Source organism: Balaenoptera physalus (assembly GCF_965194825.1).
Source record: "Balaenoptera physalus genome assembly, chromosome: 11".
Taxonomy (NCBI): Eukaryota; Metazoa; Chordata; class Mammalia; order Artiodactyla; family Balaenopteridae; genus Balaenoptera; species Balaenoptera physalus.
In genome coordinates, this window is record NC_138896.1 from 88,263,763 (window position 1) to 88,282,824 (window position 19,062).

The 19,062-nt window shown below is 40.3% G+C and overlaps 1 protein-coding gene across 3 annotated transcripts in view; it reads right to left on the bottom strand.

Moving 5' to 3' along the window:
• SUCLG2 (succinate-CoA ligase GDP-forming subunit beta) overlaps positions 1-19,062 on the bottom strand; it is a 255,788-nt gene that overhangs the window by 189,931 nt on the left and 46,795 nt on the right. For 2 of the 3 annotated variants that reach the window (XM_082412336.1, XM_082412337.1), the window contains exon 2: positions 3,870-4,011. The exons of the other annotated variant lie outside the window; for it this stretch is intronic. In XM_082412336.1, the coding sequence (XP_082268462.1) occupies positions 3,870-4,011 (142 nt within the window). The remainder of the gene's footprint in view (positions 1-3,869; positions 4,012-19,062) is intronic. 3 annotated transcript variants of the gene reach the window in all.

A 19,062-nucleotide genomic window follows, 5' to 3' on the forward strand; every position in this document is an offset into this window, starting at 1 on the left:
AACTTAATTCACCAAACCAAATTTACTCTCTCAATCAGACGTAAGTTCATTTTCTGTGCAACAAAATGAGGATCTCGCTCAATAGCTTATCATTATGAATTGTTTCATAAATAAAAGGTTTGCATCACCCATTTGAAACAAATGGTCAAATTAACAAGATTTCCATAACTACACAGCAAAACGTCCTATTGCCCAAAGAGATACAACAAAATGAATCATTAAGAAAATATCTTCAGATTACACAGTTTCTATAAATTGAGCCTTAGAACCTGCCACATCTAGTTTTAATTCAATCTTCTAATTTTATTAATATGCATTTCCTATCTTAAAAATGCTGACTCACGTATTAAAATCTCCCAAGAACAACATCACCAAGTTAGCAAAGAGGAAAAATGCTTGGAGAAGAGATTAAATCCAACCTGGCTGGGTAGAAATCCCATCTTTGTCAATTATTAGCTGTACAACCCTGGCAAGTTTTTAAGGTTATCTTGCCTGTTTAGTTGCTTTAGCAAAATAATGATGCTGCATTTAAAATGGCAGCCTTTGGCAAATGACTGAATATGACAGACATGAGAAGCATTAAAGATGACACAGGGATATCTCAGCTGGGTAAGTAGGAAGAGCTAAGAGGGAGAAAGAGTTTGGAGCAACCAAGAGATGACAAGCTCCATCTGGGCCAGGAAAGACAGAGACACCCTTAAGTGGATGGCAAACAGAAAACCAGCAATGTGACTTTAAACACAAAGAAAGAGATTTGTAAGATGATCTACACAGAGATTACAATGGAAATCACAGGCATGGCTAATATCAATATTTATTTTCAAAATATTTTATAAAATGTCATTTTATTTCAAGACATATCCAAATATCAATAAAGTAGAAAGGTAAGCAAATACATTTCAATCATTTACAAACTTTGCAAAGTATAATGTGAACTCTCCGAACATACAATCGACAGAATACTCATTATCAGATGTCTCTGATTTGTCTGTGAATTTGCATCATGGCAGCAGTGAACCCTTTGGAATTATATGCTGCTGCTGCCGATGATGACAACAATAAAATCTTATATAGCACTTACTGCACATTATGCATATTATTCTTCTATGTAATTTATTCCCATTAAAATACTGTAATTATAAAGTGGAGGTCCCATTTTCAGGACAGTCAGAAAGACATATGTGTGATCCAGCTTTAACCTTAACCTCGAATCTCCTTGGTAAAACTCCCAAATGTGCTGTCGGTTTTGTCAATCTTACAGAGACAAGAACGTAAACAGGGTGAAGTATTGCCAGCTTCTTCTTGTGTGCTCTAAGCAATCTCAAGGATGTGCATACCTCCTTTCATATCTACTATCAACTTGTTTCATGTTTAACCAACCAGACTTGGTACCATCTCCTTCTCCAATACTATAAATTTCCCCTGTGACCAAAACTGTCTACTCAACAACAAAAATCAGAGATCTTCCTTCTCCCAAAACGACTTACTGAGTAAGAGGAGGATTACTCATTCATTCAGAAAACGAGGTGCTTGGATTAGTTCTCTAAATTCTCTTTCAGCTCTAAGCAGGACCACAGTGAGGCCTTCCCAGGGCCACCCCATCTAAAGGATGATCACAGGTATGCACTGGCCAAGGCACACATGCAGCCACACCATTCTCAACCCAGTTTCATTCTCCTTAAAAACCACTCCTCAGGAACCAAAATGTCTTTTTTAAAAGTTGATTTTCATTTTTTAATTTAACTTTCTTTTATTTAAACTTGCTTCACTGCCTATCTCTTCCCCTCTGTCCACCCTGCCTTGGCATATAAATATCACCTTGCTAATTCTTCCAGAGCAAAAATCCTGTCTGACAAACACAGTATACAATTCCCACCCACAAAGTGGTGGCTAAATAAATGTTTATAAAACAAATGCACGACTAAGACGCCAATTAGTCCAGTTAAGTCCAAACCTCTTTGAAAACCTGAATGGTAAATTCTCTTAGCTGTGCTCCACTTAAGGCGGGTGGGGGGTAAGCAGCTGGCTTCCAGAATTCCCTTAAGAAGGATCCTTAGACCTGGACTACTAGTGTGTCAGCACATTTAAGAAAATAATAGGGAAAATGAGGACCAAAGACCAACTTGAACTTTACACTTCTTGCTCTCATTACCCAATCCCCAAACCAGAGGAGTATAAAACAAAAATGATCCTTTCATGTAATGATGTTAGAATACTAACTTTTACTGAGTCTATTACCACAGTTCACTGCGGAACTCTCATCCAGGTGTAAATCTAGTTTTACTGTTTTTTTTTTTTAACCATAAAAACCAATTTTGATGGTTCTTGAGAATAAAACCAATTTTCATTTCTTAAAATATAGACTGCTCTCAATTTCTACATTTAGCATCTGAAAATTGCAAATTTGTTCCTTTCTAGAATGTAACTTTGAAGAAGAAAAAGGGCTTTCTCATCTTCCACAGCTGCATCCACCGTGCCTAAAACACGTGGTTGACAATAACTATTTGTTGAAAGAAAAAATAAATATACATTTCAACTGAAATAACAGAGAAAGGATCTGGCGTACAAGCACCAGGGGGAACTCTGAAAGGGAGATAAAAGAACAATTACTAACCGAAGCACCTCACCGCTTACTCTTAAAAGAGCACAGAAAATTGGAAAATTGAAATACAGAGCCTGCCTCTATTTTGCACTATCAAACTTCGCTACAGCTGCCTGGGCAAGGCCAGTGAGCAGATGCTCTATGCTTTCTTTTTTAATGGCAAACAACTGCTCTCCAAGATTGCAGGCAAAGAATGCACATGCACATCCTTCTAGTGTCCAGATCCGCACTGTCCGACAGGGTAGCCACAAGACAGCACGTGTCTTTTGAACACCTGAAATGTGGCTAGTGTGAAATGAGATGTCCTGGTGATGTAATATATAAATCAGATTTGTGAGCATTAGCACAAAAAAAGAATATAAAATAACCCCTTGAAAATTGTTTTATATTAATTACATTTTGAAATGATAATATTTTGGATATACTGGGGTAAACAAAATATATTATTAAAATTTATTTCACCTGTTTCTTTTTATTTTTATTAAGGTGACTTAGAAAATTTAAAAATACTTGTAATAAGTTCACCTTATATTTCTAATGGACAATGCTAATCCAGACTGACAACGAGAGAGTCTATATGGCAAAAGAAGGAATATTCACTGAAAAACAGCAAAATCTGAGTGCTAATTTCTCAATCTATAACTAGGGAAACTGATTAGATTTTCTACCATGTACCAGTGTGCAGTCTCCCTTAAAGGCTCTAAATAGCTTTGGGAGGTAAACACATTAGCACTGATTTACAGACAAGGAAACTGAGGCACAGAAAAGAAAAGGTACTTACGCAAAGTTACAGAGCTGATAAATGAAAGGGCAAAACACTGAACCAAAGTCAGCAGGACTTCAAAATGCACATCCTTCCCTTTCTCTCCTCCAGTCACTCAGAGGAAACTTTCCCCATGTTCTAAGAGACTTAATAAAGGATGCCAACTGTCTTGCCTGACTTACCCTGCAATGGGCTTCTCTCTGACACTTTACACTCTTCAACCAATTTTCTTGCAGCCACTAAACCACAGATAAGAGAACTAGGTGAAACGGTGACTGAGAGACTTGGAAAAATTACCATAGAGTGGCACCCCATATGCTGCTATCTCATGTAAAAGAATAAAGTTTTCTTAATTGGGCATTTTGCCCTTGCAACTCAAAGTTCTACACTGTACCTGTCACTGTTAGTATAACCGGTAACAAAGAAATTTAACTAGTGGGAAACCACTACCTGTGAATTCACTAATTTGGCCAAGCGTACTTCACCTATTATGAATTAGCTTACTTAGTCTCTTAGCAGCCTCCAGAGCTTCATTGTCAGTGTCTGCTACAAAGAATCTTTGAACTTTCACTCCGTTGTCAGACATTAGTTTCTTGCTCTGGTATTCCTGCAGGTTCAACCATCTTCTGGGGGTTAACTGAACCACCTAGAGAAATTGGGGAGAGAGATAAGGAGACTTACAACAGCATGAAAAATAACAGTCAACTTATAGGGCCAGTCTTACAGGTACCCTCAGAATGCAATCGGCAACAGAGATTTTGAGGCAAAAGAAAAAAAAATCTGTAATGAATTTTTCATGCTTAATTGTTTTTCTAAGCAAAAATGTTAAGGACAACTACACACACCCCTAAATGAATATGGTCTGTAATTTAGTTAACAGGAATGTACCAAGGTCAATTTCCTGGTTTTGATACTGTACTCAAACTATGTAAGATGTCAACACTAGGGGATGCTGGGGGAAGAGTACACCTGTGTACTCTTGCACTATTTTTGCAGCTCCCTGTGAGTCTATAAGGACTTCAGTAAAAAGTTATTTTAAAAAATGTTAAGGACTCTGTTATATAGCATATGCCTTCCCCCATCTCTACTCCAAACAAACAAAGCGCAAAGCATTATTTTAATAACTGTACACACAGCATGAATCATCGTAAGGTATCTCAGGAAATTTGTTTCAACTCTTTGAGGTCAATGGGCCACAGACTAATCCATTTCTTTGTTGTGGTTTTTAATGGACTCTAGGTACAGTCATTATGTGTTTAATGAGATTATCTCTTTCACACACCAAAGCTGAGTACAGTAACCTGAAAAAGTCACCATTAATTAAACTACTATTTCCTAAAAACTGCAATTTGTGTATTAAAGTAACGCTGCATAAGAATCATGTGAAAGTGGTTTTCCAATATGCACTAATCAATTAGTTTATATTTGTGCTGAAAGAAAATAATCAAAGGATGGAGTGACATGAACAAATAAATTCTTCTCATTCTTTAGAATAAGATCGACATTCCCTATCAAATCCATAAGCCTTGTTTTTAAAAGAAAAGAAAAAAATAAAAAAATGAATACACTTAGTTTCATTTCTATCCATGAGTTATGATGCAAAGGAACCACAGTTCACTAGAGGTAAGATAACGATGCCATTAATGCACAAACCAACCAAAAAATCAATCACACAACTGGCTCACAAGACTGGTGGTGGAAGATCACCTGACATACCTCCTAGCGGCTTCAGTCAAGGACCTCGGTGGATGTCCGAGCAATATCATGCAGACCATAAACTGAGGTCCACAGGGCTTTACCACACAGAACCACTAGCTTTCAGGACCTTTAACGTGTCCTTAAAAATGTAATGTTCTTCTGGCATCTCCAAGCTACAACGCACTCAGGAAGCTCTTTTGGAAGAGAGGCATTCCAAAGAGGCTCCAGAACCTTACGGCAAGACTGGGCTCTACTCAAGGACAGAGTGTGTCTTCAACTTCTTTGCGTCTTTATGAAGAATGTGATGGTGCTTGGCATACAGAAGATACTAAAATATTACCAGTTAGATAGCCAAATAAATAAATCCTGCCTTTTGTCTTTTTGTCCCCTGATATAGATAACTTTTTACTTCCAGAAACTTTCTCTAAAAAAAGTAAAAGTCCTTCAGATCTAAAATAAACATAACATAATTTACACACACTTGTAAAAAAATTCAAATTTCAACATGATCAAGCCTCAAGCTCTCTCTTTGTTCCATCCTTATAAATATTGGTAATGATGTTATTAAAATTGAAGTTGCCTGCACTTCTTCTTTAGAAACAGATAATGCTAAGATACAAATAAACTGCCAGACAAGCAGTGCTCACAACGTTTACTGTATATAATTTGTTAACTGTATATGATTTGTTACTCTTATTTCTGAATATCTAAGTCTTGATGAAACATTAGTAATTTGAAAAACACAACAATTCAAAAATGAATGTACTCGTCAACTTAGTAGTCTTAACAGCACCTCATGTAACATGCCAAGAAAAATTCAGTTTGAGGCATTTAGTAAAAGCCCCCTAAAGAAAAAAGATTGAACATTATATGTGCCATATTCTGGGACCACTTTTAAAAGGCAAATGGGGAAGGATCAATAGATTAAGTTTATGTTGACGTACCAATTTAAAGCCATTAACAGAAGAAGAAAAGAAATGCTGTTTGAAAAGGACATCTGAGGTAGACTAAAAACAGCCATAGTGTGGTCATGGTCAATTTCTTTTCATCAGAACATTCACTGTATTAATTTTAGATATGTTAATGCAATCTGCTGCAAACTAATTGCAATTGATCCAGAGACCAGCTTCATAGACATATAATACATATTGACTGTTTCTGCACTGACTCAAAATGAAAAGCTGTTAAAGTCTGTGGCTCTTAAATTGAAAACCAACACAGTGAACATAGTTCCAAAGCCACTGCTGATACTCAAGCTATCACTTCACAAAGTGATCGTTTTACAGAATAATTACCTATATCTGTCAATCCTAAACTTGGAAGAGTAGGGTCCCTGACTGGGTCTAAAACTTCATTAACTCAACTTCATTAATTAAGAATTTGTGATACGTCTAGAGAGGAACAAGTTAAGTCTACTTTTGCATTTTCATGGGGAAGAAAAAAGAACAGAAGTTACTATGTAGAAGGATGGTGTAAAGCATGCTGCTGAATAATAATAACAACAATAATAATTGTTCTACCTATTACTGATGGAGCATTTCCTACAGGTTAGGCATTATAATCAGTATTTATATTATCTAATGGCCAAAAAAATCATGAGAAGTCAAGTATTATTATCTTTCTCTGTAACTATCATTAATGCAAACTAATAAATATTCCTAACTGTCCTCCTTCCAGGTACTTCTTTGCCTTAGCTGAAGTTAGGTGAGGCCGTGTAACTAGTTCCAGCTAATAAGGCACGAGTATATATGGTGCATGACACGTCAGGCCCAACATTTGATTGTCAACCCTCCCACCCACCCAAACACTCTCTCTCTCGACCTGAGGACTGGCAATATTCAAGATGGTAGCTGATCTATGAGCCAGGGGTTAAAGTGAGGACTGAACATCCCCAGGTACATCACAATGAATGTGCAGTGAAAAATAAACCTTTGTGGACATTTAGCCATTGAGATTCTGGGGATAATTTGTTGCTGCTGCAGAACCTAGCCCATCTATAGCACCTAGTCTGTCCTAATAAAACCGTCTTACCATTTAGGAAACCCAGGCTGAAGGTTAGTCACTGGCCCACTATCACAGGTGACTGTAAAACAGCAAAGCTTCAACTGTAATACTATTGATTCCCTGCATTTGTTCTCTGGCTCCACATTCCCAGAGGCCTCTTGGTGATAAATACTGAGACTGGCATGAGCAAGATCATATTCCTGTCTTCAAAAGGTCAAAAATCTACCAGGAACAGGATTCTCATGAAACGCTGGCACAGCGCACGTAAGGAAAAATGCAGCTGCTCCAGGCTTTGGGAGGGAGGGAAGTGGAGATGTGAGCAGGTACTGTCCTAAGACTCTAAAATGGTAGAAGAAGTAGTTTATTCCAATTCCTAGGTAGAGCGACCTGTTAAAACCCTAGACTAATATCTTCACTGCAGAAGTCGGGAATCTTCCAGGGAATCTTTGAACTCTGGAATATAATGGAAGAGAGTTTAAGGTTATCTGGCCCAGTGCCTTTCAGTTGTTTCTGCCAGTTATTTGCCTGCTTGCCTTCAAACTGTGCTCTTTGCAACTGGCTTCTGCCTAAATTTGAGACTGTTTGGAGATAGGACAGTGAGAATAAGATACCAGGCTTTGGCTTCCTCTTTCTGAGCCAGGTGGCCACTCGAGCAGTGACTGCATCTCCTCTGAAGCCTCAGGTCCCTCCAGACAGCCCTTCCTTCCATAACTCCTGCTCCTGCTATCTCCCCACTGTGACCCCTGCGCCTACAAGCTGGCCTGGACTCTGCCAACACCAGCCCCTCCCACTCCTTCCGCTCCTCAGGCTGGGAGAAGGTTCCTAACGTTGCCAGTCTCTGGGTTGCCTCCCCAGCCCTGTGTGGATTCTAATTGTTCTAATACTTTTGTCATGAATTGTCTTCCCTGTTAACTCCTATTAAATGACCTGTTGCTCCACAGATTCTGAAGGCGCCCCTTCAAGGCATCGCAGGGGAAGAGGAATGGCAGTGGCCCATTATAAAGGCGACTTTGGACCCTTAATCTGCAGCAGTTTCCCAGGAAGTCACATGTTTCATATACTGGGGTTCCAAGGTATAGAAAGACTACTGGGATCCAACCTCTTCACTGTATAGAGTCAGAAGACTTGAGGCCTAAAGATGAGAAGTAACATGCCTAGGGATCCTACAGTGAGCCAGAGGTAGGATGAGAACTAATTCCAATGTTCTTTCCTTTTTTCATACAGATTTTGGCAAAGTGACCATATCAGGAACAGCATCATGTTCTCAAAACAGCTGGAGGGGGTGGGCCCCTGGGTTTGGTTACTTCTAGATTTGTGCACTGACCTTTCCACTGCTCCCTTCCCTTCCGTATTTCTTTGACAGAGCAAGCATTTCTAAGCTTGGAGGGGAAGGGGGAAATACAACTTAAAAGAAAAGCAGCACATAAAGATTTAACGGGAACAAGGGAGCAGAGACAGAAGAAAAAGAATGAAAAATGAGGGAAAGGACAAAGAGAACCAAGAGATAAAAAGACAATGACTAAGCAGGGAAAAATTCACAAGAAAACTCAAAGCACAAAATTAGACAGCTCCACAGAAAAAAATGACACGACTGAGAAAGCATCCTTCACCCCACAGTTGTAAAATCAGAGGTGTAAAGACTACTGAAATATTGCCGTGGGAGGAAAAAAAAATAGATCAAGGGAGTATAGAAAGAAATGTCACTGAGCTGGGCGCCCCTCAAAGGGAGAATGTGTGAGCCACATCTGCCCACTGGCTCTCTGCACTCCCTCTGTCTTTCTTCAGCCCAACTTTCCACAGTCCTGCTTCACTCAGGCAGCATAACAGACTCTGAGAGAGAGCCAAAAACTCACTAATAACCAGGAAAATAGAAATTAAAACAAAAATGAGAAGCCATTTTGCCAAAAGGAACAAAGATGCCATTGGATAGGGGAAAAAATGAAAGTTTGATAATGTCATTGGTGAAGGTATTTCTTTCTCATACACTAACCATGCAAATCAAACACCAGTATGACCACCTTTGAAAATAATGTGACAGCACTGATGGTAACAAGAACACCCACATCCTCTGAACTGTGAAGTCTACTTCTTGAGTGCTTAAACTAGCAAAACAGTCACATGTGTAGCCGGGATACATACAAGGCTCTTCTGTGTAGTGTTGTACATAATAAAGGGTAAAGTTGGAAGTGATCTAACTGCCCATCAAATAGGAGACCAGCTAATTAAACCACAATATATTCAAGCTATATGAAGCACTGAAAACTCCTGTGGCAACAGACTAGCACCACTATCCATGTGTTCCCCTCCATTCTCAGTTCTCTTGCACCTAGCGTGCCAAAACTTTCCAGCAACCCTCCAGCGCCCTTTTCCGGTGGCTGCAAGGACCTGGAAGCCAGATGTGGAGACGGTGGAGTCAGAGGGTTGAAACAGCATGGATTATCAAGTTACTACATGGAGGACCCTTGCCTTGGAGTCACACATTTACATGAACAAGAAATAAACCTTTGGGACTTCCCTGGTGGTGTAGTGGTTAAGAATCTGCCTGCCAATGCAGGGGACACGGGTTTGAGCCCTGGTCCGGGAAGACCCCACATGCTGCGGAGCAACTAAGCCCGTGCGCCACAACTGCTGAGCCTGCGCTCCAGAGCCCGCAAGCCACAACTACTGAAGCCTGCGCGCCTAGAGCCTGCGCTCCACAACAAGAGAAGCCACTGCAATGAAGAGTAGCCCCTGCTCGCGACAACTAGAGAAAGCCTGCATGCAGCAACGAAGACCCAATGAAACCAAAAATAAATAAATAAATAATTTTTAAAAAAAAAAAGAAAGAAATAAACCTTTGATGTGTTGACCACTGAGATCTCGAGAATAATTTCTTCACTGACAAGTCTAGCCTGCTAAGTATGGAGGCCTAACACTGACCATTCTCCAAGACACGTTACTGGAAGAAGACGGCAAGTTTCTTTCAATATATAAAGTAGAATAACATTTATATTTCGGACACACGTGTCCACACACAAAGCAATATTCTGTATCTTCCAAGGATAGACATATGAGTAAGTGAATGTATAGGAAAAGGGCCAGATGAAGTTTACCAAACTTAATGCCAGTAAATCTGAGGAGGGCAGACCAGGAACATGGTGATCAAAGGAAAATTTAACCTAATCTATAATTTAAAACAAACAAATAAAAAATTATAGGAAAAAACATTTATTATTTGTGGAATGAAAATCAATTTACTCAAAAACATTGAGAGGAAGTCATCAAACCTAAGCTTTAACCCAAATGCATAGCCTCGAGCCTATTAACTTGCCTAGAAAATGAAGGGCTTGCACCCCTACTTAAATGTAGCAGGGGTTCTTCAAATGTGGTGTGGAATCAGGGTGGGGGAGGAAAAGCTTGCCTTTTCTGTTACACAGAACTATCACCTCTAATATAAACTCCTGCTGTTAGATAGGAAGAGGCTCTTAAACCTCATTTTGAGCTCTCAACAGCATTGACGACAGTGGAATACAAACAAGGAATTAGCTGTAAACTCAGAGGAAAATATATTTCCCTCTCATTACAGGCAAGGAAGGCAGATGCTCGGTGGGCTGTGGGCACGCCAAGAGTTGGTATGTGTTTGTTATATTTTAGTTTTTGCCAGTGTTATTCTGTATGCAAATTAGCAACCATAAATCTACCTTAGTCACATTACCTAGGAAATACTAGGCTTCAAATAAACGTGTTGGTGCAAATGAAAAGACAGATATAACTCGATGTGTCTCAATATGAGTACCATAAAATAAAAGGCCTGCTTGCTTAAAACAGGCACTGATAAAGAAGCCACTTCACTGTTGCCCTGGAAAAGAGATTAAGTAGAATCTTGTTTGTAAGAGGAAGATAATAATAACAACAATAATAATAACAGCACTTTTCTGTTTAGCCCTTAATATGAAAACACCAGCACGTCAACTCCTGCTTCACAAAGAAAACATGCTGAAGAGACAGATAAAGAAAAGCGGCATCATGATTAGAAACCTAAGCCTATGGAAAGGAAAGAATAAAGTCAGACTTGGAAGAAAGAGCAGGAATGTGAGTACCGAGACTCTGTTATATTTTACGTGTGTTCAGGCTGAAGTGTGGGGCCTTCATGTGGGTAACCTTTGAAAATATAGCATCCTTTTTGTCCAGAGCTGGCCACTTGCCATTTACATTATCCCCATTTTGCACACAGTAGAGAAATTAATTAACCAATTAACGAGCCCCCTGTGGCTGAGTCCCTAAGCTCTAACAGGGGTACAGAGGGAAGCTACCCTCTAAGGATGAGAGAAATGGCAGCTGAAATGAGTTTCATCATTTACAAGGGAGGAAACTCACAGGCCCATCCTCATAGGATGCTGTGAGGATTAAGTACAAATCAATTAGAACAGCGCCCAGCATATAATAACTACCCCAAAAAAGGTTAGCTACTGTTATTTAATATAGAAACACAAAGCAGGAGAAAAGGGTGACAAGGAGACACTGAGGAATTGCTAGAATGAAAAGAGTAGGCGATCATATAAACAATAAAGAAGCGCCCTTGGTGTCCTGCTGCTCACTTTAAATGCATTTGGGGAGGTGTTTTTAAACTCTAATAGTGGAATGTTATACTTAATTCACTCAACAGTCACAGAAAGAAACCAAGCAGTAATTTACAAGAGGAAGGACCACACAAATCTCACATTTGGTAAGCATCTTAAAATGTGCTATTTGTGCTAAGTAAATTTATTTTCCATCTCATTTGAGCCAGAACATCCCCATGTCACAGATGAGGAAGTTTGAAGGTGAAAGAAGTTAAGAAATGTGTCTAAGGCCATTCAGCTAGTTAAGTGAGAATCAAGATTTGAATGCAAGTTCTCTGCCTAAAATACCTATGAGTTTTCCATTATTACTTTTCTTTTTTTTTTGTCTTTCTGTGAATCTTATGTCAATCCTTGGAACTATCACAAACACGATACTGCCATTCCTGACCTAAAAATACAGTTTTCTATTTAAAAGAAGGAGAAATTAAGCAGCTGACAAACTGGGAACACTAATAAAGATGGTGTGGTACCTGAAAAAACAGTGTTGATGGGATGTGGTATTTAATTAGAGTAGATGGCTAGAGAGGAAAAGTACTTTAAAAAGTTTACCGATTGTTGGGCCGTACCCTGAAGGCCTACAAGGCCTGTGCTTGCCCAGCTTCAAGACCAAAGAAACAGCCTAGAGTCAGCAACAGAGATATTAATAGTTTAATGGATGGAGGAGCTTGTAAGTCTGAAGCAAGGTCCTGGAGTGACGCCACACCGCGTGCAGTACACGGCGGGCAGGACATGGCGGCAGTCTTCACTGGGGTGGAGTGGGGGGGAATACCAGTTATAGGGGAACTGACGTCAAGTGGACTCATTAGTTACCAGGGAAAACAGTAGAGGGGCACGCCCCTCACCATCCCTTGCATAAGGCCAATCATCAGCTGGGGCCTGGGCAAGTATGTAAGAAGGTCAATCAAGTGAGCAGGGTGTAGGTGAAACAGGCACTGGTCAGGCCGGGGATATACAGAGAGTAAGAGAACAGCCATCTTGAGTGGCCTGACCATACACTGATCAAGAGAAATAATACTTGAACTCTTCTTTACAACAAACTAGGTGAGGATCAGACTAGGAGCCTGAGGCCATTGGTGCCCCTCTTACAAGGCATCTCTGATAGTACCGCTTCTCTAAGGCCCCACAGTAAGGGGGGGCAGCATCTGTTACAAAAATAAAATAAAATCCTCTGTCCTACCAGGGAAGAATTGAAAGTTGAGCTTTCAGACTCTCTAGACACTGGATCATAGCCGGTTGCTATTTTAGATTTAATTCTTAGAGTACCTTGACAAGGTCTCCTATTTTAAGACTACACCAAATACAAGCTGACATGTGTAAGTGCTACGAAGCTGTGGAAACTGTACTAGACACTAGAAAAGCATTACATCAATTAATTCTCACAACCACCCTACGAGGAAAGAAACCAGCAGAAACCCGTTTTATAGATGAGCAAATTAAGGCGCAGGAAAGCTCAGTGGTTAGAGGCAGAGCCACATTCCAATCCAGGTGTGTGTGCCAGAGTCCAGAGTCTGTGCTCTTCAGTGAGGCAGAAATTGTGAATTGCCTCCCAGCCCACAAAAGTGGGTCCTGGGCAGTGAAATTAACTGGGGCAGGAGGAGAAGTGGAATGTTCTGCTTTACAGATTTCACTGCAGGACAGTACAGAGCTGAGTTGAAAACGAGGTTCAGGGGAAAAATGAGAAGCTCTGAATGAGAGCGAGCTTCCTGGATGGGTTTCACTAAGTCAAAAGAATTAAGATGCTCCAAGATACTGCCTTGTTCTTTTTATCCTAGGTTCAGCAGAAAAGCAGTGCATTTTTTTTAAGGAGCGAAGAAATGTAAAACTCTTTGTAGTAAGGACAAATGCCCAAAGGAGGCTTCACTCCATAACTCCATGCTGCTGCTCTGCCAGCAGCAAGGAAGAAAGGGAGGGGAAAAAATACAACCTCGATAAACATTAGCATATTAACACAACAGCAGAAACAAATATATAAAAGGCTCTAAAAATCCTGAGAAGCATCATTTCAAAATGCCTGCCTGTTCCCTGGTGAAGAGTATGCCAGCTCAGTTATGTTGTAGAGGAAAATCACCTTAAGTTTACCCTGTGAACAGGAGTGGGCAAGATTTATTTATATAGAGAAAGAAAACAAATTAGGTATCATAAACATACGCTTGCATTTAACTCCTACCAAGGAAACAGGCAGAACCTGTACCTTGTTCATTCATTCAACAATTTTCCACTGGGCTTTATAATGTGGCGGCCACTGCACTTGGCGTCCAAGATCAACAGCACAGGCAAGTTTTTTGCCATCACAGAGTTTGTGTCCTATGAGGGGAGCCAAGGAAGAAAGATGTGAGCGCATGAATGAAGAGTGTAATTACAGAGAGTGGGAAGTTTATGAAGGAAATAAAATAGACATGATGAACAACGGAGGCCAAGTGGTCACCATTGAGGGGTGCCCTCTGAGGAAATGACGCCTCTGAGGAAATGACCTCTGAGGCCACCTCTGAGGAAATGACATCTGTGCAGAGATCTGAAGATAGAAAGGAGTGAAACATGTGAAGCAACTGTGAGAAGCCAAGCAGCATGTCCCCAAGGCAGGAAAGGCTCAGTGTGACCAGAACAAGGGGGAATCCTGTAAGGCATGAGGGTGGAAAGGTGAGCAGGGACCAGACCATGCAGGTGCTTGTAAGCTATGGTATGGAGTTTAGATTTTGTTTTCATTCACGGGGTGTGAGAAGATCAAATTCACATTTTAGAAAAGTCACTCTGTCTTCTGTTTACAGAATGAAACCAATTACAAGAGGGCAGCATTAAACCAGACTAGAGCCTGCAATCTTTTTCTGTAAACAACCAAACAGTAAATATTTTAGGCTTTGAGACTAGATAGTCTCAGTTGCAACTATTTAACTCTGCCTTTGTAGCACAAGCAGGCTTAGATAATACATAAAAGAATGGGCAGGGATGTGTTGCAATAAATCTTTATTTACAAAAACAGGATGTGGCTAGCAGGCCACCGTTTGCAGACTCCTCACCTAGACCACAGAGAAAGTGGTGGAGGGGGAAACAGAAGAATGGAGGGATTCTTCGCAGAGTTTGGTGATGAAGCAAAGGCTACTCATGGATTAGATGTGGGTTATAAAGTAAAAAGAAATCTAATATTAGACACACATACACATACACATGCACACAACAGACACACACACAGACACACACACACACTTTACAAGGTTAGTTCATTAAGCCTATTGAGTTTTATGTACCTGCTAGTCATAAAAAGCATTTCTTTAGAAACAACCTTAACCTTGGATTTTTTTGCCCAAACTGGCCTTTGCATTACACTTAATTATTGACACTTCTGTACATCATTCCACAACATCAGAGCTGCTGGGTCTTTGATCTTATAACCTTCTTCCATTATTTAATATTGATCCCAGCAGGCAACAGGCAAAGTGCCTTGCTATAGCACTCTCCTGCTACAGTGGCCCATCTGCAGCTTCTCTCCAAGGAGAAAACACAAGGCCTCCCTTGATTAAAGAGACAGCAAGCAGGAATAGTAAAAGGGAAGAAATAAAATCTAAGGATAAATAAAATGTGGCATATCCAATGGAATTCCATAAAATGGTTCAAATGAATAAGCCAGATCTTAAAATAGATCAATGCAGACATACTTCCAAAGCAAAACAGAGAGAGGGAAAAGCAAGCAAGTGACAGACAAGAGGGACACATAACAGTATGCATACTTAAACAGGAAAAAATAATAATATTAAACAATCTTACAGAGATAAATAAAGGGGTTCAGCGTATGCCACTGCAAAATATGCCATTCAGGTATAAGGATTATTTTGAGCTGAAGGTAAACAAAAAGAAGCAGACACAACAAAAACTCTCTGCTCTTGACCACCCTTCCTTCTTGTCCCTGACACACACACACACACACACCAGGATGGACAAGATTATTCTTAATCATGGGAGACAAATCTAGACTCAGCACGGAGGCAGCACCAGAGGGATCACACAATGAACCTACTAGCTAGTCTTTACCTCCCATCAGGGTCTCCCATCTATTTACCTTCCCACAATTTGCTCCCCCTAGAAGCTCAAAGTCCTTTTCCTTTGTCCTGTCACTCCCATACACATTTACTGTTCTCTTAAGATGCTACAGAAGCCCGCGTTCTGACCACCCCTTTGAGTTACTCACCAGTGAGTGCTCCCATGTGTGTGTACACTGCACCTGTTAATAAACTTCTATTTGTTTTTCTCTTGTTTTTTCTGTCTAAGTTGCAGGACCCCAGACAATGAACCTAAGATGGGTAGAGGAAAATAGTTTTTCCCTCCCCAACATGTATATGCCAAGCTGGCATGGCCTCATCAAGCTAGCGTGAGGCGTCCATCTGTGTGCTCAGGCCCTTCCAGAACGCCAGCACTACAGCTGTGCAGAACAGGTGAGCTCAGGGACGGAGGGGAGGATACAGGTTTGCATCCATGAACTGTCTCAGGTTTGTGTCAGGTGACTTGCTCTTATGTCAGGTTCATGTTCATAAAAGTCGAGCTTCTGCTCATTTCTAGCATGAGTGAATAACTCTGGAAGTAATTTCCTGAAAATTAGGTCATTGTTTCACCTCATAAAAATGTATGTGTGTGTGTGTGTGTGTGTGTGTGTGTGTGTGTGTGTGTGTGTGAGATTTTCTCCACTCACTCAAGTGAGTCTCTGTGGCAGCAAAAAGGGCTTTGGGGTTCCAAGAATAGTTTTCATGCAAAGTGCTCACTGGAAAACAAATTCAAAACAGTGCAATAATACAACAGGCAGTACTCAACCTTGTATTCTGGGGCCATTAATTGCTCAGCTAACCCCAGCCAACCATTTTACACATTTACACATGCCATCAGAGTAGATTATGTATAATACTCAGAGAAGGGAAAATGCTAGATATTTTTCTTCAGCGACCTTGCCCAAAGGTGTGAGAAGACTTACAGGGGTGTTTTTCAAGAACTCCACCTCCAATGAGCTTGTGACACTAAGCAAGTAAAGCAGAGATACGAGTAAAGCAGAACACCGAACTTTCCAGAATTGCTGGGAGGATAAAAACAGATAAGGTATGTGAAGGCGCTTTGTTATATGTGTTCAGCACGGCCATTACAAGGAGTCACATGTCAACCCAGTGCATCAGATTCAGCTCCCCAGTAGAGCCTGCCACCTTCCCTGCTCCATCCCCCTTCAGTTCCCAATTTGTTAGCTCTCCTTAAATTACTCCCTGAAGTCCCTTCCAATAAATTCAGTAGAAAGCTTGCAAGGCGCAGACTTTATTTCAATCAACCCACTCATGCTCCTTCTAACAATCTAATAGCACTCAACAGTTTAGGATACATTTGAGTTTAATGGGATTTACCCAATAGAAATAGACTTCTCATGGCTTCTTTATAGTAGCAGCTTTGAGTGACCTAGCTAACTCAATCTCACAGGTTCGCCTGTCAACTTGGCATGCTGAAGAAATGACTCAGAGGGTAGTAAATGATCGACCTTTGCTGGGGAAATTCCTGAGATCGTCTGACATTTTGAAGGTTTGCTGTACAGAATGATAATTGGCGTCTGCAAGGTTCCAAGCGTACTATTTATGTTTAGAAGGAGACTTCATTCTTGTTGATGAATGAAATATTACTACTCTGGAGAGTGAGGTCTTAGATTGTCTATTAAGAAAGATAACAACATTATAGAGAGTGTCCCTTTCTTCACGTTTCCATTGTCAGAATTCCCACTTACAGAAGAAATTAGAATCTCAAGTATTAAATCTGATTGCCCAATATTCCATGTAAACGTCCTATATATGAAAGAAAAGCACATGCCAGATCTTCTGATTCATATTAGTCACCTGTTCTCTGGCAGTAATCTGAGTTTCTTTAGCTAAAGTTGGGAAGGCAGAGAATTGTTAAATTTTACATATATCTGTATGAACAACACATAGAAGTGAATCTTCAAGGCAAGCTTTCAGAAAACTAGATAACATGAAAATGAAATGTCAAAATAATCCCTGAAAAGAGAATTTATACCACAGCATAGGATACATGACATTCACTTTGCTCCAGGAAACTTTTGAAAGAAATACTGTGATTCATCTGAAAAATCCACTGTGATAACAGAAAAATCCGAAAAGCACACACAGACAAAAGGACTCTTGCAAAATAGACAATGTGACACTTAATATCTGAGCAGCAAATAATATTCTTATCATGCTATATCCTCTTAAAATTGAGAGATTCAAAAAAAACTAAGAAATCTCAACAAAGGTTAATCCTAATCATTTTTCTTTCAAGAACCTAGAGTAAAATGTTATACAATATTACTACAATTGAACAACTGGTCCAAACTAAAAGTTAACAGAGAAAATGAGAAACAAAAGAGCAAAATATGATGTACTGCTTGGTAATGTCATGATGAAGGGTTCAGGAGTTGACAGTGAGAAATGAGCTTAAAAGGGTGAGGCTGAAGACTTGGTCGCCCATCTTTGCCCTACCGCTTATTGGCAGATGACCTTTTACCTTCTTTACTTAAGTTAAATGAGACTATCAACCACCACAACCTTACAAGGTTGTGGAAAAGTGAAATGAAAAGTTTCTGTGAAATCCCTTTTCAGTCTGGTCTGGGATCAAGAAACAACCCCAGAGAGGCAAAAAATGCTGCCACGGTGGGAAGATGGTGCTCTGTTACTTTCCATGTAGCCAGATCCAGCCAGCATCCAATGGCTATCCAAGGATAAACAGCCTAAATAACTCTCCCTTGTTGGTCCTCACTCTCTTTTCTTGAGAACCTCCTCATTTATCTCTAGTGGAGGACAGTCACCTCAAAAGTGATCTCTACAGATCCTGCCATCTTTGAGGCACCTGACCTTCCCGAGGCAGAGGAAATACCCAAAGGAAGTATTGCCACAATGATAGCTGGAGAAGTAACCCAAGGCCCTGAGACCAAGCCCCCTCCCAAAAGCAACCCACCTAGTAAACATCACCTACCCTACAGGGTTAGAACTAGAGCTAAGCAGAGTGGGGACGCAGAAAGGAAGAACACAAGATTAGACCAGAATGTCCAAACAAACCAGTCATAGCAGCACTGGAGAAAATAATAAAGAAGAAGGGAGTGCACCTAGCAGACCAGAAGTTGAGAAAAATCCCTGAAGAATGTCAGACGAATAAGAACTAGACTGAAATAGAACCCTACAGCTAAAACAGCCAGGACAGGACTATACCAAAAGTGGGAGTAACTCTGATTATACTTTAAACTTGAAGGCTGGATATACAGGGAGCACAGGAAGGGGCCAAGGCAACCATCAGGATAACTGACATGAGGTAGCACAAGATATGCTAGACAAAACAGTATTTGTGGGGTACCTAGGCCCAAGGGATGACACAGTGGTCCAGGCGAC